This window comes from Ovis aries, chromosome 21 (assembly GCF_016772045.2).
Source record: "Ovis aries strain OAR_USU_Benz2616 breed Rambouillet chromosome 21, ARS-UI_Ramb_v3.0, whole genome shotgun sequence".
Lineage (NCBI taxonomy): Eukaryota > Metazoa > Chordata > Mammalia > Artiodactyla > Bovidae > Ovis > Ovis aries.
In genome coordinates, this window is record NC_056074.1 from 20,804,464 (window position 1) to 20,829,805 (window position 25,342).

Below are 25,342 nucleotides of genomic sequence, written 5' to 3' on the forward strand. Positions count from 1 at the left end.
CTTAAGATTTTGTTTCATTTTGTTTGTAAGAGGGAGGAGAAAATTATTTTCAAAATAGCTATTTATTTATGTCTGTGGTCTTTCCCTTCTTTAACATATCATAATTGCTTTCAGCTGGTTTAAGCTGAATGTGTGGGGATCTAGATGTGTCCAACAGTTTGCAATTTAAGATGCAGTTAGGCTGTACATACACACATTAATACATTTCACAGGAATGTGAATATTAAGTATTCAGTGGATGGGACAAAAATCACAACAGGCAACTTTATTGTAGAATTTGATCCAAAAATCCAGAAAAAAATAAATAAAAGGAGCCAAGTCTCTATTATGTTCGTACACAAAATAAACCAAAAAATACATCAACATTTACCATGAGATCATTTAAATGTGTCTGTAAATGATCTGATAAGGGAAACGTGATTTACAACACGGGAAACTTTTTTTTTTTTTTTTAACAATTATAGACTTAAGTGCAATGCACTATAGGTCACCTAGACTAGGTTAGCAAGAATGAGCAACATGGTAGGTCCAAAAGGCAACCCCGAAACACCTTCCTTCAATGGAAACTTTGGTAATTGTCTGTGGCTTAAAAAAAAAAAAAAAAAAACAAAAAAAACCCAAACACCAACTCCTTCTTCATCATGTTGGATGGTTATTTTGTCCATTTTTCTTCTGCGATGATGAGTTCATTTTAAATACTTCAATTATTATGAAGACACTCCAGATCCACAGAACAGCAGACACTTCCATTCTGTGCATCAAGACACAAGCATTAGCCAGAGACATAGAATACAAATCAATATGCAGTGTCCACTTTTACATTCAAAATGATCAGCTACATTTTGAGACCAATTCCATGAATGTTATAAAAATATTTACTAGAAAAATGCCAGAAGAGGAGTAAAATGGAAGGCAAGACTTATGAGATCCTGCTGGGTCCCTCTTGCTGGGTTCTGCTGGCAGTGAAACTTCATATACCCCATCCGAACTCAGACCATGTTTGAGACTACTCTGTATTTCCAACTTGTTTGTTCACACAGTTTATTTACTACAATTACTCTAATTGAGATTCCTTCCAAAATTAACCCTCTGAAAGATAAATTACCATTAATAAAACTAATCAAAAATACCAAAAAGAACCTGAAAATAAACATGGCTTCCAGAAAGGTGGGCATATTAGGGGTAAATACAGACTCTCTCATGGTGACTATGAGAGGGAAGGTACATATCAATTATTAAGAATTCATGAGAAATCAATTACACATATTAATATTAAATATGGACTTCCCAGGTGGCTCAGTGGTAAAGACTCTGCCTGTCAATGCAGGAGACATAGGAGATGCTGGTTCAGTCTCTGAGTCTGGAAGATCTCCTTGAGGAGAAAATAGCAACCCACTCCAGTATTCTTGCTTGGGAAATTCCATGGACAGAGTAGTCTGGTGGGCTATAGTCCATGGGGTTGCAAAGAGTCAGACATGACTGAGCAACTGAGCATGTGTGCACACATAATGTAAATATACCTTTATAATTCTCCTAAATGAATTTCAAACCTGACCTCCGAGAAATAATACTGAATACCATAGGTTTATATATTCCCTGGTCATTGTGTTTGATGGGCTGAAGGAATATGGGATCATAACGTTTGCTTTATGAAGTTTGATGTCCTCTTCCTATTGGGGGCTGCATTTTATGATAGTTCTCAGAAAAAAAGAACCCATATTTATAACAGCACAAAAAGGCAAGTTGGGATCCTTCCACTGATGCATGAAGCTGAGCCAGGATTTGGTAGAATCAAATGGATTAATGTTTTTAACATGCTTAATCATGGGAATTTAAGCAGATGTTTCAGCAGCAATTTAACCCTGCCTAAAGTCTACTACAGTCATAACTCTCCATAAACTTAGAAAGGGGGAAGGGGTCAGTTTTTAATTTTAAAGACATGTGACAATGCCTCATGGGAACTCCTCCAAAAAGACAAGAAAATAATCACAGTTAATTAAATCTTACAGCAGGAGCTTCAAGTCCCTGCATTAGGCATTGTGATAATTAAACAAAGCAAACAATTTCGCAGATTTATAGAACACCTTCTTCTAACATAGACAGTTGCCAGAAAGAGCTTAAAATTTTTTCCCGGATGAAAATAGGTCTTTTTTTTTTTTTTTTCTTTCTTTCCCATATTCATGTCAAAATAGCTTAAATCAGCCATAATTGGGCCTAGGGTCAATGATTTAAATTCCATGTTTTACAGGCAAGAGAGGACTATTTTGTTCCATGTTCATTTGGAATTTGCCTTTATACACAGTACAACTAGCATCCATTCAGACAGATTAACCTCCGGTGAGAAGCAAATGCCTGCCTGTGTTTCCATGCCCCGTGGAACCCGTGCCTTCAGAACTATCAGGAGCGGACCTCCTGCAGGTGTTCTCAGGCACATGTCCGAGGCCTGGTTACCCTCAGGACACCCAATTACCTTGCATTTGCAGGTTGTGCATGGAGATCCAGCCATTGTCCACACTGAGCCGCTAAGCCTTGAAAGGCCATAGCTGTCCAGGCAAGTTTTTCTGATGTCATAGGCGATATTATCAGCCAGGCAGGGGTCACTGACACAGCGGGGACAACATTCCCCTTCCAGGATAGTTGTGTACTCACAGCTCAAACTGGGGCAAGTAAGTGGCCAGCAGTCTACCTCTCCTTCCTGTGGAAAAAACAACAACAACAATGCCTCCTCATTAGCTTTTGGCACAATCCTGTTGCCAAAGTCCTAGAGAGGGAAATCCTCAAGAATCCCATGACTGCCCTCATTGACTGCCCCGAATTTAGCATCATTATGTGTATGATGCCATATGGGTATGATGTGCTTCCTCCTTAAAGGAGGAATACAGACATCATCTCCTCCAGTATGCTTTTGCTGACTGCCTATATTGCAGCCATGGAGAGAGTTAGGTCCCATCTCTCTGTGCCAACGGCAACTCATAATTATTTTTTAGTGATTCTTACAATTCCAGATTAAGTTTTGAGCTTTCAGGTTCTGGGTTTCTCCCTTTATCTCCCTGATCCTTAGCACAGTTCTGGTCAATAAATGCTAATCAAATGAACAAAGAGATGATACTGGGCTAGTGTATAAAGAGAAACTTATTTTTCTTAAGGTCAAAGGAGGAACCTGAGTCCCTATACTACTTCAACAACATCACACTGAGTTGCTTATGTTAGATTTAGAACTGAGGTTGTGCAATATCGGGAGAACCATTTCAGAATGGTTTTGAATGTTCTGTCTGGCTAGTGATACATCACTGATGTGCAGTACAGTGTTACAGTTTAGATGCAGCCTCCAAGTAGTCTATAAACTGGCAACTGTGGCCCCACTGAACTGCACTTAGCAGATCTGTTTCTCTATGTAGTCTTTTCTGTTATCATGACACATTATAATTAATGCAAACTCGTACTCAAAATCAGTCAGCATCACAAGATTATGGCCTTTGATCAGCTTTGTGATTGCCCATGTCTGTCATGCTCACGAGGCTTCCCAGGTGGTGCCAGTGGTAAAGAACCCGCCTGCCAATGCAGGAGATGTAAGAGACATGGGTACAACCCCTGGATCAGGAAGATCCCCTGGAGGAGGGCATGGCAACCCATTCCAGTATTCTTGCCTGGAGAATCCCATGGGCAGAGGAGCCTGGTGAGCTACAGTCCATAGGGTTGCTGAGTCAGACGTGACTGAAGTGACTTATCACACACGTCATGATCACTGCATCTGGGATCTGGCACGTGCAAATTTTTGACATTAAATATAACCCACTATATTCTCAAGTCATCACAAAGTTATATTCATTAGCATCAGTTTTCCAAAAAAATATTAGGGTCTGGGATGGCAGGGGATACTCTTGAAATTCTGTAAAAATTTCATGTCTAAAATTAATACTCATTCTTCTGAGTGCTGAAGACTGGCTTCTTTGAAAGGCAATTTTTCAGACTGATACGTGAGCTAATTCTATAGCTGTGTTGAGTTTGTTCTTGAATGGGAGATGTGAAAAATAGCTACAATTTGAATATGTCTGAGTTATACTCCTCAGCATTAGGAGTAATTAAGAAGGAATTATTTCTACTAAGATTATCTGCACATTCTCCAGGTGACTTTAGAAAATCCAATGGAAATTTACAGCATGATGTCTCTGAATGCCTGTTTTTATGCAGTATCTATAGACTGAATCATTAACTTTAGAAAATGTTACATTACAAAATGCAGCTAACAGTTTCTGTTACAAATTGACAACTCCTCTGGCTGTAATTCCCTCAGAGACAGAATATCATATTCACTATGATAATGTGTTGTAACAGTCTTTGCAACATTAGGAATCTCTGTCTGTGGTATAATCTGAAACAGAAAGAACCAGTTCCAGAAATTAAGCTGTTTCTCTGAAATTTCTCAGACCTAATTATACCCTTAGTATCCCCATATTTAGATGCAAAGGAACCCTTCATTTTTCTCTATGAAGGTTTAGCTCTTGAAACCAATTTTTTAATACAGGAAACATGAACAGTAATTACTGCTGTGCATTAAGTACTTTCTATGTGTCAAATACTATATTTGCCATTTACACCTATCTCTGATCTTCACAACAGCCCCACAAAATAGGTGCTCATCTACTTGTATACACTGAAGAAAAGAATGATCAAGTGAAATGCTGGGACTTGCCCAAGTTAATCACACAGAGCTTGTATGTGGGAGAACCAAGACTGAATTCTTATTCCCTAGTATTTCTATTATGTTCTGTTATCTCTCATACTGAAAGCTTTATTGGTAATGTCCCAAGAAATGAAAGACTTGGCTCTGTAAGAACTACAAGTACTGATCAAGGCCTCAAAAGCTTTCTGTCATTTGGGGATTTTTATTGTCCTGGATTTGCTAAAAAGTAGCAGTTGCAAAGTAACTTGGACCAAATTTGTCCTATGTAAATGTCTTGCATGCTGTTTTAAACAGTGGAATATGAATGTCTTCTGGAAGAGCATTTGCCCCTTCACTAGCCACAGGACCCATACCTTCCTGCCCAGGATCACAAATAGCAGGAAACTAAAGCCCATAGGCAACTGAGTTGTAAACCCCCGAGAGTATAAGGGACAACACACTCTGAAGGAAGACAGCATACCAGACAGCGGCACTGCTGGCAGCTGTGAGTCCAGTTGTCTCCACTCCGATAGAGCTTGTTTCCATTTTGATCCAAACATTGGCTTGTGACCCTGGTGTCACACTCTGGGCAGCAGAAAAGGTCAACGCTTGGATTCTGGCAATCACATGCTGTCCGCCGGCAGAATATCTTCCCGTCCTGTTTAGAAGTGAGGTTAAGCAATAAGCCTGCACTAAGAAAACGAGTCTTGTAAACACTGGACAGAGCACATATGACAGATTTCTGACAGTCATAGTAACCCCCTGGCCACCTCCCGTTTTGCTCAAACAGATGCGCATGCACGTATACTCACGTCTACACACCCTGTTTCTCCCTGCCCTTGCCTGCAGAGCAGTCCGTGTTAACAGGGAGACATTTCCAAGTTTAAAAAAGAAGTGTTCTTGAAACTTTTTTCTAAATGTTTCTTAAAAATCTGATTTCTAAGTAAAATTATAACTAAGCAGCTCAAAATGCATGAATGATCAAGGACTCGTTTGAGTGGAAAATCACGCTGCTGTACTTTTCCCAGGTCATAGTGAATGACCTGAGACATGCAAACGCATTCATCTACTTTTATCTCTGCCTCAGCTATGGGAGGAAGTCTGACTATACCCTTTTTATAAAAGAATTAACCGAGGCTCAGAGAGGCTAAATGACTTATCCAGCATCACAGAGGTAGCAATCCTCTCAGCAGCACCATTACATTTCCTGGTTTCAAAATAACTTTTCTTCTACAGGATAGTTTTTAACATGTTTACTACAGGTGCCGCCTCCCACCTTGAGGTGGGAGTTCCCCAAATTATAGCAAACTATAATTTCTGGAGTAAAGACCTTAAATACTCATAAAGGATTGAAAGTTGATAGCATTCAAACATTAAAACAATGTTTTGCAGTGTTTCTTTTTTTTTTTAATTGGAGTATAATTGCTTTACAATGTTGTGTTAGTTTCTGCTGTACAACGTCAATCAGCTCTCTATATACATTTTATACATATATCCCCTCCTTCTTAAGCCTCCTTCACACCTCCCCTCCATCCCACCCTCTAGGTCATCGCAGAGCACCAAGCTGCGCTTCCCGTGCTACACAGCAGCTTCCCACTAGCTGCTTTACGCATGCTAGTATATATATGGCAATGCACACTCAGTTTGTCTCACCCTCTGCCGTTCCTTCCCTATATCCACAAGTGCGTTCTCTATATCTGCATCTCTATTCCTGCCCTGCAAATAGGTTCATCAGTACAAATTTTCTAGATTCCATATGCATGTATTAATATCTGATATTTATTTTCCTCTTTCTGACTTCACTTTGTGTGACAGACTTTAGATTTATCCACATCACTACAAGTGACCCAATATGACCCAGCAATCCCATTACTGGACATATACCCTGAGAAAACCATAATTCAAAAAGACACATGTGCCCCAATGCTCCCTGCTGCACAATTAACAATAGCCAGGATATGGAAGCAACCTAAACGTCCACTGACATAGGACTAGACAAAGATGTGCTATACATATACAATAGAATATTACTCAGTGCTGCTGCTTATTTATATGTCTGTTGCTTACAGTAACTTCTCACCTCAGCCAATGAACAGCTAAAAATTTAAGGTGACACAAGTGGCCACCTTTTATGATTAAAACCGCTTTGCCAAATATTTACAAAACCAGAGAATCTCAGGGCCAGAATATACCTTAGAGGACACATAACCAAATTTTGACCTATACTTGATTAGTCTAGAGCAACCATATTCAAAAGTCATCAAAACCTGTGCTCTAAATTCTCTTGAAGAACTTACCACCATGGAAGGTATTTTACTCATGTAACTTTGTACCATTCTGTTAAAAATTGGATTTTTGTTGCCCGTCTTCACTGATCCTTGTTTTCATCCTTCGTAATCAAAGAACTCTTCAGCCTACTATCACATTTTTATTCTTCATTCTTAGAAGAGAGCTTTTGTGTTTCTTCTGAATCATCTCATCTCTAGAGCAAACATATCTAGTTTTTTGATGATTCCTCATAGTTTTAAATCTTTTCACTGTTGTTGCCACTTTAAAAAATTATTTTTATTTTTAATTATAGTTGATTTGCAAAGTTGTATTATTTTTCAGCTGTACAAAGTGATTCAGTTACAAGTAAATACATATTTTTTCTTGTTATATTATCTTCTGTTATAGGTTAATATAAGATTTTGAGTACAGTTCCCTGTGCTATAAAGTAAGTCCCTGTTGGTTATCTATTTTTACATATGATAATGTGTTTATTTTAATCCATAATCCTAATATTCCTCTCATTTTCCTTTTAGTAACCATAGTTTGTTTTCTACATCTGTGTGTCTATTTCTGTTTTGTAAATAAGTTCATTTGTATCATTTTTTAAAGATTTCACACATAAGCAATATCATGAGATTCTTCTCTGACTTACTTCACTTAATATGATGATCTCTAGGTCCATCTATGTTCTGCAAAGGCATTATCTTGTTCTTTTCCTATGGCTGAGTAATTCTGCATTGAATATGTGTACCACATCTTTACCCATTCCTCTGTCAATGGACATTTGAGTTGCTTGCATGTCTTGGCTATTGTAAATAGTGCTTAGTGAACACTGGGGTGCATGCACCTTGAAGTTCAGTTTTCTCTGGATGTATGCCCAGGAATGGGATTGCTGGATCATATGGTAGTTCCATTCTTAGTTTTCTCTGGATATATGCCCAGGAGTGGGATTCCTGGATAATATGGTAGTTCCATTTTCAGTCTTATAAGGAACCTTCAGACCATTCTCCATGGAGGTTGTACCAGTTTACATTCTCACCAACAGTGTAGGACGGTTCCTTTTTCTATTCATCCTTTCCAGCATTTATTGTTTGTAGATTGGATGATGGCTAGTCTGACCAGTGTGAGGCAATACCTTATTGTAGTTTTGATTTGCATCTCTCTGATAATTACTGATGTTGAGCATCCTTTCATGTGCTTTTCTGGCATCTGTATGTCTTCTTTGAGGAAACTATTATTTAGATATTTTGCCCATGTTTTGATGGGGTTGTTTGTTAGACATAGAGCTGTATGAGCTCTTCATATATTTTAGAGATAACACCCTTGTTGGCCACTTCATTTGCAAATAGTTTCTCCCATTCAGTGCGTTGTCTTTTTGTTTTGCTGATGGTTTATTCTGCTGTACAGAAGCTTTTAGGTTTAACTACGTCTCATTTGTCTAGTTCTATGAAAAATGCCATTAATAATTTGATAGGGATATCATTCCCACTCCAGTACTCTTGCCTGGAAAATCCCAAGGATGGAGAAGCCTGGTAGCCTGCAGTCCATGGGGTCATGAAGAGTCGGACATGACTGAGCGACTTCACTGTCACTTTTCATTTTCATGCACTGGAGAAGGAAATGGCAACCCACTCCAGTACTCTTGCCTAGAAAATCCTGGGGACAGGGGAGCCAGGTGGGCTGCCATCTATGGGGCGGCACAGAGCTGGACACGACTGAAGTGACTTAGCAGCAACAGGGATATCATTAAATCTGTAGATTGTCTTGTGGAGTATAATCATTTTCACAATCTTGATTCTTCCAATACAAGAACATGAAATACCTCTCTGTGTCATCTACAATGTATTTCATTAACATTTTACAGTTTACAGATTACAAGTCTTTTGTCTCCTTCAGTTCAGATCAGTTCAGTTCAGTCGCTCAGTCGTGTCCGACTATTTGCAACCCTATGAATCGCAACACGCCAGGCCTCCCTGTCCATCACCATCTTCTGGAGTTCACTCAGACTCATGTCCATTGAGTCCGTGATGCCATCCAGCCATCTCATCCTCGGCTCTCCCCTTCTCCTCCTGCCATCAATCCCTCCCAGCATCAGAGTCTTTTCCGATGAGTCAACTCTTCCCATGAGGTGGCCAAAGTACTGGAGTTTCAGCTTTAGCATCATTCCTTCCAAAGAAATCCCAGGGTTGATCTCATTCAGAATGGACTGGTTGGATCGCCGTGCAGTCCAAGGAACTCTCAAGAGTCTTCTCCAACACCACAGTTCAAAAGCATCAATTCTTCGGTGCTCAGCCGTCTTCAAAGTCCAACTCTCACATCCATACATGACCACTGGAAAACCATAGCCTTGACTAGATGGACCTTAGTTGGCAAAGTAATGTCTCTGCTTTGAATATACTGTCTAGGTGGGTCATAACTTTTCTTCCAAGGAGTAAGCGTCTTTTAATTTCATGCTGCAATCACCATCTATAGTGATTTTGCAGCCCCCCAAAATAAAGTCTGACACTGTTTCCCCATCTATTTCCCATGAAGTGATGGGACCAGATGCCATGATCTTCGTTTTCTGAATATTGAGCTTTAAGCCAACTTTTTAACTCTCCTCTTTCACTTTCATCAAGAGGCTTTTTAGCTCCTCTTCGCTTTCTGCCATAAGGGTGGTGTTATCTGCATATCTGAAGTTATTGATATTTCTCCCGGCAATCTTGATTCCAGCTCATGTTTCTTCCAGTCCAGCGTTTCTCATGATGTACTCTGCATAGAAGTTAAATAAGCAGGGTGACAATATACAGCCTTGACCTACTCCTTTTCCTATTTGGAACCAGTATGTTGTTCTAGACTGTTGTTATATTCTTTGCAGCCAAAGATGGAGAAGCTCTATACAGTCAACAAAAACAGGACCGGGAGCTGACTGTGGCTCAGATCATGAACTTCTTATTACCAAATTCAGACTCAATTGAAGAAAGTAAGGAAAACCGCTAGACCATTCAGGTATGACCTAAATCAAATCCCTTATGATTATATAGTGGAAGTGAGAAATAGATTTAAGGGCCTAGATCTGATAGATAAAGTGCCTGATGCACTATAGAATGAGGTTTATGACACTGTACAGCACACAGGGATCAAGACCATCCCCATGGAAAAGAAATGCAAAAAAGAAAAATGGCTGTCTGTAGAGGGTTTACAAATAGCTGTCAAAAGAAGAGAAGTGAAAAGCAAAAGAGAAAAGGAAAAATATAAGCATCTGAATGCAGAGTTCCAGAGAATAGCAAGAAGAGATAAGAAAGCCTTCTTCAGCAATCAATGCAAAGAAATAGAGGAAAAGAACAGAATGGGAAAGACTAGAGATCTCTTCAAGAAAATTAGAGATACCAAGGGAACATTTCATGCAAAGATGGGCTCGATAAAGGACAGAAATGGTCTGGACCTAACAGAAGCAGAAGATATTAAGAAGAGGTGGCAGGAATACACAGAAGAACTGTACAAAAAGATCTTCATGACCCAGATAATCATGATGGTGTGATCACTAGTCTAGAGCCAGACATCCTGGAATGTGACGTCAAGTGGGCCTTAGAAAGCATCACTACGAACAAAGCTAGTGGGGGTGATGGAATCCCAGTTGAGCTATTTCAAATCCTGAAAGATGATGCTGTGAAAGTGCTGCACTCGATATGCCAGCAAATTTGGAAAACTCAGCAGTGGCCACAGGACTGGAAAAGGTCAATTTCCATTCCAATCTCAAAGAAAGGCAATGCCAAAGAATGCTCAAACTACTGCACAATTGCACTCATCTCACACGCTATTAAAGTAATGCTCAAAATTCACCAAGCCAGGCTTCAACAATATGTGAACCGTGAACTTCCTGATGTTCAAGCTGGTTTTAGAAAAGGCAGAGGAATCAGAGATCAAATTGTCAACATCTGCTGGATCATGGAAAAGCAAGAGAGTTCCAGAAAAACATCTATTTCTGCTTTATTGACTATGCCAGAGCCTTTGACTGTATGGATCACAATAAACTGGAAAATTCTGAAAGAGATGGGAATACCAGAACACCTGACCTGCCTCAAGAAATCTGTATGCAGGTCAGGAAGCAACAGTTTGAACAGGATGTGGAACAACAGACTGGTTCCAAATAGGAAAAGGAGTGCATCAAGGCTGTATGTTGTCACCCTGCTTATTTAACTTATATGCAGAGTACATCAGAGAAACGCTGGACTGGAAGAAACAGAAGCTGGAATCAAGATTGCTGGGAGAAATATCAAGAACCTCAGATATGCAGATGACACCACCCTTATGATAGAAAGTGAAGAGGAACTAAAAAGCCTGTTGATGAAAGTGAAAGAGGAGAGTGAAAAAGTTGGCTTAAAGCTCAACATTCAGAAAATGAAGATCATGGCATCTGGTCCCATCACTTCATGGGAAATAGATGGGGAAACAGTGGAAACAGTGTCAGACTTTATTTTTTTGGGCTCCAAAATCACTGCAGATGGTGATTGCAGCCATAAAATTAAAAGATGCTTACTCCTTGGAAGAAAAGTTATGACCAACCTAGATAGCATATTCAATAGCAGAGACATTACTCTGCCGACTAAGGTCTGTCTAGTCAAGGCATGGTTTTTCCAGTGGTCATGTATGGATGTGAGAGTTGGTTGTGAAGAAGGCTGAGTGCCGAAGAATTGATGCTTTTGAACTGTGGTGTTGGAGAAGACTCTTGAGAGTTCCTTGGACTGCAAGGAGATCCAACCAGTCCATTCTGAAGGAGATCAGCCCTGGGATTTCTTTGGAAGGACTGATGCTAAAGCTGAAACTCCAGTACTTTGGCCACCTCATGGGAAGAGTTGACTCATTGGAAAAGACTCTGATGCTGGGAGGGATTGATGGCAGGAGGAATAGGGGGCAACCGAGGATGAGATGGCTGGATGGCATCACGGACTCAATGGTCGTGAGTCTGAGTGAACTCCGGGAGTTGGTGATGGACAGAGAGGCCTGGCGTGCTGAGATTCATGGGGTGGCAAAGAGTCAGACACGACTGATCGACTGGACTGAACTGAACTGAACTGAATTTGATAGGGATAACATTGAATCTGTAGATTGTGTTTGGTAGTATAGTCATTTTCACAATACTGATTCTTCCTACCCAGGAACATGGAATATCACTCCATCTGTTTATGTTGTCTTTGATGCCTTTCATCAGTGTCTGATAATTTTCTGTGTACAGTTCTTTTGTCTCAGGTGAGTTTATTCCTAGATATTTGATTCTTTTTGTTGCAATGGTGAATGGGATTGATTCCTTAATTTCTCTTTCTGATTCTTTATAGTTGGTATATAGAAATGCAAGTGATTTCTGTATATTGATGTTGTATCCTGCAACTTCGCTAAATTCACTGATTAGCTCTAGTAATTTTCTGATATATCTTTAGGATTTTCTATGTACAATATCTTGTCATCTGCAAACAGTGACAGCTTTACTTCTTTTCTCATCTGGATTCCTTATATTTGTTTTTCTTTTCTGATTGCTATAGCTAAGAATTCCAGAACTATGTTGAATAATAGTGGCAAAAGTGCAGAGCCTTGTCTTGTCACTGATCTTAGGAGGAATGCTTTCAGTTTTTCACCGTTGAGAATAATGTTTGCTATAGGCTTATCATATATGGCCTTTACTATGTTAAAATAGATTCCTTCTATGCCCATTTTTTGAAGAGTTTTAATCATAAATGGGTGCTGAATTTTGTCAAAGGATTTTTATGCATCTGTTGAGATTATCATATGGTTTTTACTTTTCAATTTGTTAATATGGTATATAACATTGATTGGTTTGCATATATTGAAGGATCCTTGCATTCATGGAATAAACCCAACTTGATCATGGTGTATAAGCTTTTAGATGGGTTGCTGAATTCTGTTTGCTAAAATTTTGTTGAGGATTTTTGCATCTATGTTCATCAGTGATATTGGCCTGTAGTTTTCTTTTTTGTGTGTGGTCTTTGTCTGGTTTTGGTATCAGGGTGATGGTGGCTTTGCAGAATGAGTTTGGAAGCTTTCCTTTGCAATTTTTTTGAAAGAGTTTTTGAAGGATAGGCATTAGCTCTTCTCTCAATGTTTGATAGAATTGTGTGAAGCCACCTGGTCCTGGGCTTTTGTTTTTTGGGAGATTTTTGATCACAGCTTTAATTTCAGTGCTTGTAATTGGGCTGTTCATAATTTCTATTTCTTCCTGAGTCACTCTTGGAAGGCTGAACTTTTCTAAGAATCTTTACATTTCTTCCAGGTTATCCATTTTACTGCGTTAGAGTTGTTCATAATAGTCTCCTATAATCCTTTGTATTTCTGCATTGTCTGTCGTAACCTCTCCTTTTGCATTTCTAATTTTGTTGGTTTGATTCTCCTCTCTTTTGTTCTTGATGAGTCTGTCTAAAGCTTTGTCAATTTTCTTTATCTTTTCAATGAACCTGCTTTTACTTTTATTAATATTTACTATTGTTTCTTTCATTTCTTTTTCATTATTTCTTCTTGGATCTTTGTGATTTCTTCTTTTCTATTAATTTTGGGTGGGTTTTTTTTTTGTTGTTGTTGTTGTTCTTTGTTCAGTTGCTTTAGATGTAAAGATAAGTTGTCTAGTCAATGTTTTTCTTGTTTATTGAGGTAGAATTATATTGCTATAAACTTCCCACTGAGAACTGCTTTTGCTGTATACCATAGGTTTTGGGCTGTTGTGTTTTCATTGTCATTTGTTTCTGGAATTTTGATTTCCCTTTTGATTTCTTCAGTAACCTGTAGATGTTTAGAAACATGTTTAATCTCCATGTGTTTGTTTTTCTTAGACTTTTTTCCTTGTAATTGATGTTGTGTTTCATATCATTGTGGGTGGAGAAGATGTTTGATATGATTTCAATTTTCTTAAATTAACTGAGGTTCAATTTGTGACCCAAGGTGTGATCTATCCTGGAGAATGTTCCATGTGCACTTGACAAGCTGTATTGTTTTGCATTTGGATGGAATGTCCTAAAGATATCAGTGAGATCCATCTCATCTAATGTATCGTTTAAGACTTGTGTTTCCTTATTAATTTTTTTTTTATGATCTGTCCATCGGTGTGAGTGGGGTGTTTAAGTCTCCCACTATTATTGTTATATTGTCAATTTCTCTTTTTATGTCTGTTACTGTTTGCCTCATATATTGATGTGCTCCTATGTTGGGTGCATGCTGCTGCTGCTGCTAAGTCACTTCAGCTGTGTCCAACTCTGTGCGACCCCATAGACGGCAGCCTACCAGGCTCCCCCATCCCTGGGATTCTCCAGGCAAGAACACTGGAGTGGGTTGCCATTTCCTTCTCTAATGCATGAAAGTGAAAAGTGAAACTGAAGTTGCTCAGTCGTGTCCGATCCTCAGCGACCCCATGGACTGCACCCTACCAGGCTCCTCCGTCCATGGGATTTTCCAGGCAGGAGTACTGGAGTGGGATGCCATATTTACAATTGTTATGTCTTCCTCTTGGATTGATTCAGTGATTATTACATAATGTCCTCCCTTGTAATCTTTAAGGTCTGTTTTGTCTGATATGAGGATTGCTGCTCCAGCTTTCTTTTACTTCCTATTTGCATGGAATATATTTTTCCATCCTCTCACTTTTGGTCTATATGTGTCTTTATGTCTGAACAGCATATATATGGGTCGCATATATATGGGTCTTGTTTTGTATCCATTCAGTCAGTCTGTGTCTTTTGGTTGGAGCATTTAATCCACTTAAAAGTAATTATTGATATATATGTTCCTATTGATATTTTCTTAATTGTTGGGGTTGAATTTGTAGACTGTTTTTCTTCTCTTGTATTTCTTGACTATATAAGTCCCTTTAACATTTGTTGTAAAGCTGGTTTGGTGGTACTGAATTATCTAACTTTTGCTTGTCTGAAAAGTTTTTTATTTCTTCATCAATTTTGAATGAGATCCTTGCCAGGTACAGTAATCTTGTTTGTAGATTTTTCCCTTTCAGTACTTTAGATATGTCCTGCTATTCCCTTCTGGCCTGCAGCATTTTTGCTGAAAGATCAGCTGTTAAGCATATGGGGTTTCCCCTGTATGTTACTTGTTGCTTCTCTCTTGCTGCTTTTAATATTCTTTTTTGTGTGTTTAGTCTTTGTTAGTTTTATTAGTATGTATCTTGGCATGTTTCTCCTTGAGTGTCTCCTGCATGGGACTCTTTCTGCCTGTTGGACTTTATTGACTATTTCTTTTTCCATGTTGGGGAAATTTTCAACTATTATCTCTTCAAAAATTCTCTTATACCCTTCTTTTTCTCTTCTTCTGGGACCCCTATATTGTGAATGTTGGTGCATTTGATATTGTCCCAGAGGTCTCTGAGACTATCCTCATTTCTTTTCATTCTTTTTACTTTATTCTGCTCTTCAGAAGTTATTTCCACCATTTTATCTTCAAGCTCACAGATTTGTTTTTCTGCTTCACATATTCTGCAATTGATTCCTTCTAGAGTATTTTTAATATCAGTAATTGTGTTGTTTGTCTCTGTAGGTTTATTCTTTAATTCTTCTAGGTCTTTCTTAATTGATTCTTGTATTTTCTCCATTTTGTTTTCAAGGTTTTTGATCATCTTTACTATCATTATTCTGAATTCTTTTTCAGGTAGTTTGCCTATTTCCTTTTCATTTATTTGGACTTCTGTGTTTCTAGCTTGTCCCTTCATTTGTGTATTATTTCTCTGCCTTTTCATTATTTTTTTTAAACTTATTGTGTTTGAGGTCTCCTTTTCCCAGGGCTCAAGGGAAGTTGAATTCTTTCCTTATAAAAGGTTGAATTCTTTCTTCTTTTTGGTTTCTGCCCTCCTAGGGTTGACCCAGTGGTTTGTGTAAGCTTCATATAGGGTGAGATTTGTGCTGAGTTTTTGTTTGTTTCTTTAGTTTTCCTCTAATGGGCAAGGCTGAGTGAGGTGGTAATCCTGTCTGCTGATTATTGGGTTTGTATTTTTGCTTTGCTTGTTGTTTAGATGGGGCATCCTGCACAGGGTGTTACTGGTGTTTGAGTGATGCTGGGTCTTGTATTCAAGTGGTTTCCTTTGTGTGAGTTCTCACTATTTGATGCTCCCTACGGTTAGTTCTCTGGTAGTCTAGGGTCTTGGAGTCAGTGCTCCCACTCCAAAGGCTCAGAGCTTGATCTCAGGTCAGGAAAGAATATTCCACAAGTGGTTTGTTATGGCATTAAGTGAGATTAAAACAAATATCCAAAAATGAGAAACCAAAGATAAACCTCAGACAAATGGCACTTACAAAATCAGATAAATAATAATTAAAATAATGTAATACACACATATACATATATACCCATGAGCAAAGTCAAAACAGTCCAACAAAAATAAAGTACAGTAGATTGACCCCATGAACAAAGGAAATTAAAAATTATATTTACCAGTTAAGAACAAAACTAACTAAAGCACAAGCTGGAAAACAAAACTAAAGCAAGGTGCCAAGTGGGGGATAAAGCAATGAAAATAAAACTAACAAATATCTTGAGAGGAAAGAGAGGAAAGAATAGATATGGAAAGTTAAATAGAGGTAGCACTAGAGCCTGCAGACAATGGGGTAGGGTCAAGTCTTGGTGCCAAAGTGATGGCCTCTGGGATGGTTGACACTTATCATTATTCCATGGGTCCTTTGCCGCAAGTGTCTTCCCACTCCTCAGTGAGCCATGGCTAATCAGGAAACTCTCTGACACTTGCAGGTTGGTCCAGCCAGTCTCCTATGGAGTTAGCTTTGCACTGGGTCCTAATGTATGTGAAATCTTCTGTGTGCCCTCCAAGAGTAGAGTCTTTGTTTCTTCCAGTCCTGTGGAGCTCCTGCACTCAAGTCCTGCTGACCTGCAAAAGCAAATGCTCTTGGGATTCCTCTTTCCAATGACAGAGCCTCTGGCTAGGGAGCCTGATATAGGGATCCAAACTCTCACTGTTGTGTGAGAACCTCTGTGATATTATTATTTTCTAGTTTCTGGGTCATCCACCCACCACATATGAGATTTGATTATGTCATGAAAGTATCCCCCTACCATTTCATTTTTGCCTCTTTTTGTTTGAATGTAAAACATCATTTTGTGGGTTCCAGTCTTGTTAATTGTCATTCAATGGTTAGTTGTGCTTTTGTTTTTTTGTGATAGGAGGTGAGTTCAAGGCGTTCTACTTAGCTATCTCCTTTGGAATTGAGAGAATGCTTTTAGTTTGGATGCTTGCTGCCTCTTTCTCAGCATGTGCTGGCTGTTATCCCCTTGATATGGAGTGTGAATGCAGGGGCACTTGTGTGCTCCTGGGATGTTGGGGGCAGTGCTTAGTGCCTGCTTGCAGGTCTTGTAGCAGTGGCTGTGGCGAGTGTACTCCCAGGAAAGTGAGGGCAGAGTCTGGTTAATTTCTAATCTCATAGTGTCATGAATGGAAAAGATGCTTCATATCATTTCAACTTTTTAAAATTTCCCAAGGCTTATTTGTGGCCTAGCATGTGATCTATCCTGGAGAATGTTCCATGTGCACTTGAGAAGAATGTGTATTCTTCTTTGAATGGAATGTTTTATATATATCAATTAATCTATCTGGTCTAATGTGCCATTTAAGACCTGTGTGTCCTTACTGATTTTTTGACTGGGTGATCTGTCCATTGGTGTAAGTGAGGAGTTAAAGTCCCCTATTGTTATTGTATTACAGTCAATTTATTCATTTATATTTGTTACATCTGTCTCATATATATTGAGGTGCTACAGTGTTGAGTGCATATATTTCCACAATTGTTCTATCTTCTTGGATTGATTCCTTGATCATGATGTAGTATCCTTCTTTGTGTCTTTTAACAGTCTTATTTTAAAGCCTATTTTGTCTGCTATAAGTATTGCTGCTTCAGCTTTCTTTTTATTTTCATTTGTATGGAATAGCTTTTCCATCCTCTCATATATGTGCCACCTTCTTCAATAGTTTTGAGTATTTCCAATAATTGTTATCATCATTTACAATCAATTTAACATTTATGTCATGTCAGACATTGTGCCAACTCTTTTATATGCATTATCACCTTTAATCCTGATAATTCCAAGGACTAGAAAATTTTATCACCATTTCTCAAATGAGGTAGCTGAATTAGCTAAGTATAATTCCTCAGTAATGGTCTGACCAAGACAAAGTGAATTGATATTCATAGTCATCTTGTTTTAAGTGCTGTCATTTTTAAAATGCAGCCTGATTTCAATATTTACTTCCTTTCTTACTTCAGTTATGTCATAATGTCGATCTGTATTGAGATTAATTAAGACCAAACATCATTAAGTCCTTTTGTGCCTTGTGTGGTTTGTTATTTGAAGGCAAGTGTAAAACTTTGTGTTTATCCTATCGTATTTCACCTTGTTAGATCCATTTCATTTCTCTGGCCTGCCACAATGTTTTCTAAATGCTATGTCTGCCATCCGCCATAGTTTTCCATCCTTCAGTTTGGTGACATCTGCAAACTTCACAGAACTGCCCTTAAGGTCTGCATATACTTTAGGATGACAATGCTGCATAAGACAGAGTTTGCTGAGATATGTTTATTACCAGCTAAGGTAGAAATCTTTAAACATTTTACATTCTTTTATGGAGAATGGAAAGGAGATATACTGGCTACATGTATAATAAGGTAACAAGTTAAAAAATGCTTTACCTCAAATAGTAAGCATGACTCTATTATTAGGAGAAATAAGAAATCAATGTTCAAAATATTAGAGGATGAGAGATTATATGTACACACATGCACACACATATATATACATTTACATATACATGCATACATGTATGTCTGCACATGTTCATAGATAGCATGCAAAAGACTCTAGTTAGGCAGGTGAGTTGGGTCAGGGAATTCAGCTAGTTTGGACAAAGGAATGTCCAGATATTAGGAAGTTTTCAATAGACCATTGACTTACAGCTCATATACAATGATTTTAACATATTTGGCTCATATAACCATACCTCACATAACTCCCCTATGGATTTAACAAAAGTGAATAAAAATAGCTGTGACATGAAACCATTTGGTCAACTCAGCTGACCAGACTATTACCCACCCCAGCTACAGGAGGACCATCTCAGGAACCACATGCTATTCATGAACAACATTAAACACAGGGATAGATTCTTCTGGAAGCAGGTACTGTTCAATAGGCAGTGAGACACAATCAGAATGTCAAATTTCTCCATGTACGCTGTTTAAAAGAATGAATAAGTGAAGTCTCCAGAATTAGTACAAAATAATTTCACATCTCATTAATTATGTGAGAATGCCAAATAGGCCCTCTTATACTTTAACATGCTTCAGAACAATAGCTGTGTTCACTCTGGCTTTTCAATTACAGGTTAGCTGTCAAAAATTATTTTCTAATTTTTTGGGGAAATAAGAGGGATATATCTCTTTATAAATTTGAGTTACAGCATAATGGTGTTTGACATGCATATTTTGTGAAAGGATTACCACAGTTGCTTCCACTAACATCCATTTCCTCATATAGATAGGAAAGAAAAGTAAAAACATAAAAAGGTGAAAAGTTCTTTAGATGTTAACAACTAGGATTTACTTTCTTGATAAGTTCCTTTTATATTAGACATTAATGTTAACTATAGTTGTCATATTGTACATTACATCCCCAGCACTCACTTATCTTAGAGAAGTTTGTGCCCTTTGACCACCTTCTTTCAATCCACTTAGCATCCACCCTCCACTTCTACAAGTCTGATCTCTTTTTCTATGTTTTCATTTATTTGTTTGGGCTTTCTTGATACCACCTCTACCTGAAATTATACAGTATTTGGCTTTCTCTGTCTGGTTTATTTTACTTACCATAATCGCATTAAGGTCCATCCATCATGTTGTTGCAAATAGTAGGATTTCTTCATTTTTTTCTGGCTAAATAATATAATATTGTAACTGCATACCACAACTCTTCATTTGTACCACAACTCCTCATCCATTCATCCATTTATGAACACTTAAATTATTTCTATGTCTTAGCTATTGTAAATAATGCTGCTATGAACATCTGGGTAAACTTATTATTTTGAGTTCATGTTTTCATTTCCTTTGGATATACTCCCAGTACTAAAACTGCTGGATCATATGGTGATTTTATTTTTTAATTTTTGGGGGATCCTCCATGCTGTTTTTCACAGTGATCATACCAATTCTCAATCCTACGAACAGTGCACGAAGGTTCCATTTCAAGCCTGTCCTTTTGATGATAGCTATTTGAACAGGCATGTGGCGATATCTCTTTGTGCTCTTAATGTGTATTTCCCTAATGACTAGTAATGTTAAACTTGGGGATGTCCTTGTTGGCCTTTCATATATCTTTTTAAGAAATGTCAGGTCCTTTATGCATATTTAGTTGGGTTATTTTTATGCTATTAAGTTGTATGAGTTCTTTATATATCTTAACCCATTGTCAGGTAGATGGTTTACAAATTTTTCTCCTGGCCTGTAGGTTATATTTTCATTTTGAGGACTTCTGCTGCTGTTCATAAATTTTTAGCTTGATATAGTCCAAATTGCTTATTTTTTAAATTTTGTTGCTTGTGCTTTAGGTATCATATAAAATAAAAATCATTACCATGACAAGGAACTTTATTCCTATTTTTTCTTCTAAGTGTTTCTTGGTTTAAGGTCTTACATTCAAGTCTTGAATACATTTTGATTTTTTGGTGAATGATGTAAAGTAGTGGTGCAGGGTTTTATTTTTACATGTGAATATTCAATTATCCTTGCACCTTTTTTATGTGAATAGAAAGTATCTCTTCATTGTTGCTTGAAATTATGATACTATCTGTTGCCCCATGGCTTTATTTTGGGGCCATCTGGGAAAATTTATAAAGAGACAGAAATACAAGGGATTCAGAAGTAATGTTCCCTAAACTCTATGATTTGAACTTGTTTACAAGGGTTTCTCCCCAGATTTTCTCCTTGGAAAACAGCTATGGGTAGACAAATATACATTGATAACAAGTTCAGCTGTGGGGTTTTGGTTTTGTGATCTATACATTAAATAATTTAGAATCAATCACTCTTTGATTGTAATACAATGTAAGCAAGTTCACCTTTAATCTTTTTTGGCATCTTGAAAATGGACTGATTATGTCTACCTGGACCTCAAGGAAAAATCAGAAGAAACAATCATGAAATCATTAGAGGCTGGCATGTTACATATATATGTTCATAGGATGTGTGTCCCTGATGTATTAGAAAACATCATGCTAGTGCTTGTTTCTTCACAGCCCAGTGTACAGGCAGGGTATAGTAGTGTACAGCCCACTCTATATTCAGCATATAGTATAGGATACAGTCCAGTGTACAGTCCAGTGCACCTCTGAGTAGATCAGTGAATATTTAGACACACTGGAGCACATTTGGACACATCTGGTATACAGTCCAAGGGCACATCCCAGTGTATACTGCAGTGTACATTCTAAGGTATTGTCCAGTGCAAATCTCATGTACAGTTCAGTGTACAGTCCAGTGTCTAGTGGATGTCAGGATAAGTCCAGTATATGCCCACTGTCTCTGTGCCTGTCTTCTCCATGTTCATAAAATCCTATGAGTGGCTCTTAGAGTCATTCTTACAATAAATGGCAAAGAACAAATAATAGGTTCGAAGAAGGAAAGATGAAACACACAAAACTGAAGTAAACTGAAAACTGGATTGCTTGACACTGAATTCTGGTAAGTGGTATGCCAGTGGGGGCCTTCTGAGATTACGCATAAATTTTAGGAGTATTTTTTTCCGTTTCTGTAAAAACTTCCATTGAATTCTTATTAGGGATCACATTAAAACTAAACATGTCTTTTGGTAACACTGACATTTTTTTTTTTCCTTTCACATCACGTTTGTATTTATTTGGAGATATATGTGATAAAATGATAAAAGCAAGCAATGGACTATTAAACATATTTCAGGCTACTGGTTACAACTGTCAGGAGGAAAGAGACTGGGATCGTAATGAATCATTCTTAGAATTTCAACATCTTTCTTAAAACTATTAATTCTTCCAGTTAGTGAATATGGAATATATCTCCTTTATTAGTGTTTTTAATTTCTTTCATCAGAGTTTTGTAGATTTCAGAGTAGAGTTCTTTCACCTCCTTAGGTGAATTTATTCCTAAGTATTTTATTGTGTTTAATTCTATTGTAAATGCAATAATTTCTTTTTCAGAATATCCATTGTTAGTATATAGAAGTATGACTGAATTTGGTGTGTTAATTTTTAATCTCACATTTACTGAATTTATTTATTAGATCCAATAAATTTTGGTTGAGTCTTAGGATTTTCTCTATGCAAAATCAAGTCATTGGCAAATGGAGACAATTGTACTTCTCCCTTTTCAGTTTTGATATCTATTAAAGTTTTTCCACTCTGACGGCTCTAGCTAGGACCTCTTTTACCAAACATTATCAATTCAGTTCAGTCACTCAGTCGTGTCCAACTCATTTGACCCTATGAATCGCAGCACACCAAGCCTCCCTGTACATCACCGACTCCTGGGGTCCACCCAAACCAACGTCCATTGTGTTGGGGATACCATCCAACCATCTCATCCTCTGTCGTCTCCTTCTCCTCCTGCCCTCAATCTTTCCCAGCATCAGTCTTTTCAAATGAGTCAGCTATTCGCATCAGGTGGTTAAAGTATTGCAGTTTCAGCTTCAAAATCAGTCCTTCCAATGAACACCCAGGACTGATCTCCTTTGGGCTGGACTGGCTGGATATCCTTGTAGTCCAAGGGACACTCAAGAGTCTTCTCCAACACCACAGTTCAAAAGCATCAATTCTTCAGCACTCAGGTTTCTTTATAGACCAACTCTAACATCCATACATGACTACTGGAAAAACCATAGCCTTGACTAGATGGACATTTGTTGGCAAAGTAATGTCTCTGTTTTTTAATATGCTGTCAAACATGGTTATAAATTCCCTTCCAAGGAGCAAGTGTCTTTTAATTTCATGTCTGCAGTCACCATCTGCAGTGATTTTGGAGTCCAGGAAATAGTCAGCCACTGTTTCCCCATCTATTTGCCATGAGGTGATGGGACCAAATGCCATGATCTTAGTTTTCTGAATGTTGAGCTTTAAGCCAACTTTTTCACTCTCCTCTTTCACTTTCATCAAGAGGCTCTTTAGTTTTTCTTTTCTTTCTGCCATAAGGGTGGTGTCATCTGCATATCTGAGGTTATTGATATTTCTCCCAGCAATCTTGATTCCAGCTTGTGCTTCTTCCAGCCCAGCACTTCTCATGATATACCCTGCATGTAAGTTAAATAAGCAGAGTGACAATATACAGCCTTGACGTACTCCTTTTCCTATTTGGAACCAGTCTGTTGTTCCATGTCCAGTTCTAACTGTTGCTTCCTGAACTGCATATAGGTTTCTCAAGAGGCAGGTCAGGTGGTCTGGTATGCCCTTCTCTTTCAGAATTTCCCATTTATTGTGATCCACACAGTCAAAGGCTTTGAAATAGTCAATAAAGCAGAAATAGATGTTTTTCTGGAACTCTCTTGCTTTTTCCATGATCCACTGGATGGTGGCAATTTGATCTCTGGTTCCTTTGCCTTTTTTAAAACCAGCTTAAACATCTGAAAATTCATGGTTCATGTATTGCTGAGCCTGGCTTGGAGAATTTTGAGCATTACTTTACTAGTGTGTGAGATGAGTGCAATTGTGTGGTAGTTTGAGCATTCTTTGGCATTACTTTCTTTGAGATTGTAATGAAAACACCTTTTCCAGTCCTGTTGCCACTGCTGTTTCCCAAATGTGCTGGCATATTGAGTGCAGCACTTTCACATCATCATCTTTCAGGATTTGAAACAGCTCAACTGGAATTCCATCACCTCCACCAGCTTTGTTTGTAGTGATGGTTCTTAAGGCCCACCTGCCTTCACACTCCAGGATGTCTGGCTTTAGGTGAGTGTGAGTGATCACACCTTTGTGATTATCTGGTCGTGAAGATCTTTTTTGTACAGTTGTTCTGTGTATTCTTGCCACCTCTTCTTAATAACTTCTGCTTCTATTAGGTCCCATTTCTGCCCTTTATTGAGCCCATCTTTGCATGAAATGTTCCCTTGGTATCTCTAATTTTCTTGAAGAGATCTCTAGTCTTTCCCATTCTATTGTTTTCCTCTAGTTCTTTGCATTGATGGATGAGAAAGGCTTTCTTATCTCTCCCTCCTATTCTTTGGTACTCTGCATTCAAGTGGGCGGTGGCTGCACTTTGCTGGAGGAGCCGTGAAGAGATACCAGATGTCCAAGGTAAGAGAAACCCAAGGAAGATGGTAGGTGCTGAGAGAAGGTATCAGGGGGTAGACAGACTGAAACCACAATCACAGACAGCTAGCCAATCTGAACACATGGACCACAGCCTTGTCTAATTCAATGAAACTAATCCATGCCATGTGGGGCCACCCAAGATAGACAGGTCATGGTGGAGAGGTCAGACAGAACGTGGTCCACTGGAATGGCAAACCACTTCAGTATTCTTGCCTTGAAAGCCCCATGAACAGTATGAAAAGGCAAAAAGCTAGAATACTGAAAGAGGAACTCCCTAGGCCGGTAGGTGCCAAATATGCTACTGGAGATCAGTGGAGAAATAACTCCAGAAAGAATGAAGGGATGGAGCCAAAGCAAAAACAACACCCAGTTGTGGATGGGACTGGTGATAGAAGCACGATCCAATGCTGTAAAGAGCAATATTGCATAGGACCCTGGAATGTTAGGTCCATGAACCAAGGCAAATTGGAAGTGGTCAAACAGGAGATGGCAAGAGTGAACATTGACATTCTAGGAATCAGCAAACTAAGATGGACTGGAATGGGTGAATTTAACTCAGATGACCATTATATCTACTACTGTGGGCAGGAATCCCTTAGAAGAAATGGAGTAGCTATCATAGTCAACAAAAGAATCTGAAATGTAGTACTTGGATGCAGTCTCAAAAATGACAGAATGATCTCTGTCCATTTCCAAGGCAAACCATTCAATATCACAGTAATCCAAGTCTATGCCCCGACCAGTAATGCTGAAAGCTGAAGTTGAATGGTTCTATGAAGACCTAAAAGACCTTCTAGAACTAACAGCCAAAAAAGATGTCTTTTTCATTATAGGGGACTGGAATACAAAAGTAGGAAGTCAAGAAACACCTGGAGTAACAGGAAAATTTGGCCTTGGAGTACAGAATGAAGCAGGGCAAAGGCTAACAGAGTTCTGCCAAGAGAATGCACTGGTCATAGCAAACACCCTCTTCCAACAACACGAGAGAAGACTCTACACATGGACATCACCAGATGGTCAACACCGAAATCAGACTGATTATATTCTTTGCAGCCAAAGATGAGAAGCTCTATACAATCAGCAAAAAC

General features: G+C 38.4%; 1 protein-coding gene across 7 annotated transcripts in view; it reads right to left on the minus strand.

Moving 5' to 3' along the window:
• Window positions 1-250: 250 nt before the first annotated feature.
• NELL1 (neural EGFL like 1) overlaps window positions 251-25,342 on the minus strand; it is a 1,034,396-nt gene continuing 1,009,304 nt past the window's right edge. For 4 of the 7 annotated variants that reach the window (XM_060403970.1, XM_060403968.1, XM_060403969.1 and 1 more), the window contains 2 exons: window positions 5,145-5,321; window positions 251-2,695 (listed from right to left, as the gene is read on the minus strand). In XM_060403970.1, coding sequence (XP_060259953.1) covers window positions 2,276-2,695; window positions 5,145-5,321 — 597 coding nt within the window. In that variant the 3' untranslated portion in view covers window positions 251-2,275. Of the gene's footprint in view, window positions 2,696-5,144; window positions 5,322-6,047; window positions 16,800-25,342 lie in introns of those variants that run through there. The other 3 variants (XM_042238438.2, XM_004019441.6, XM_042238439.2) reach the window with 2 other exon arrangements.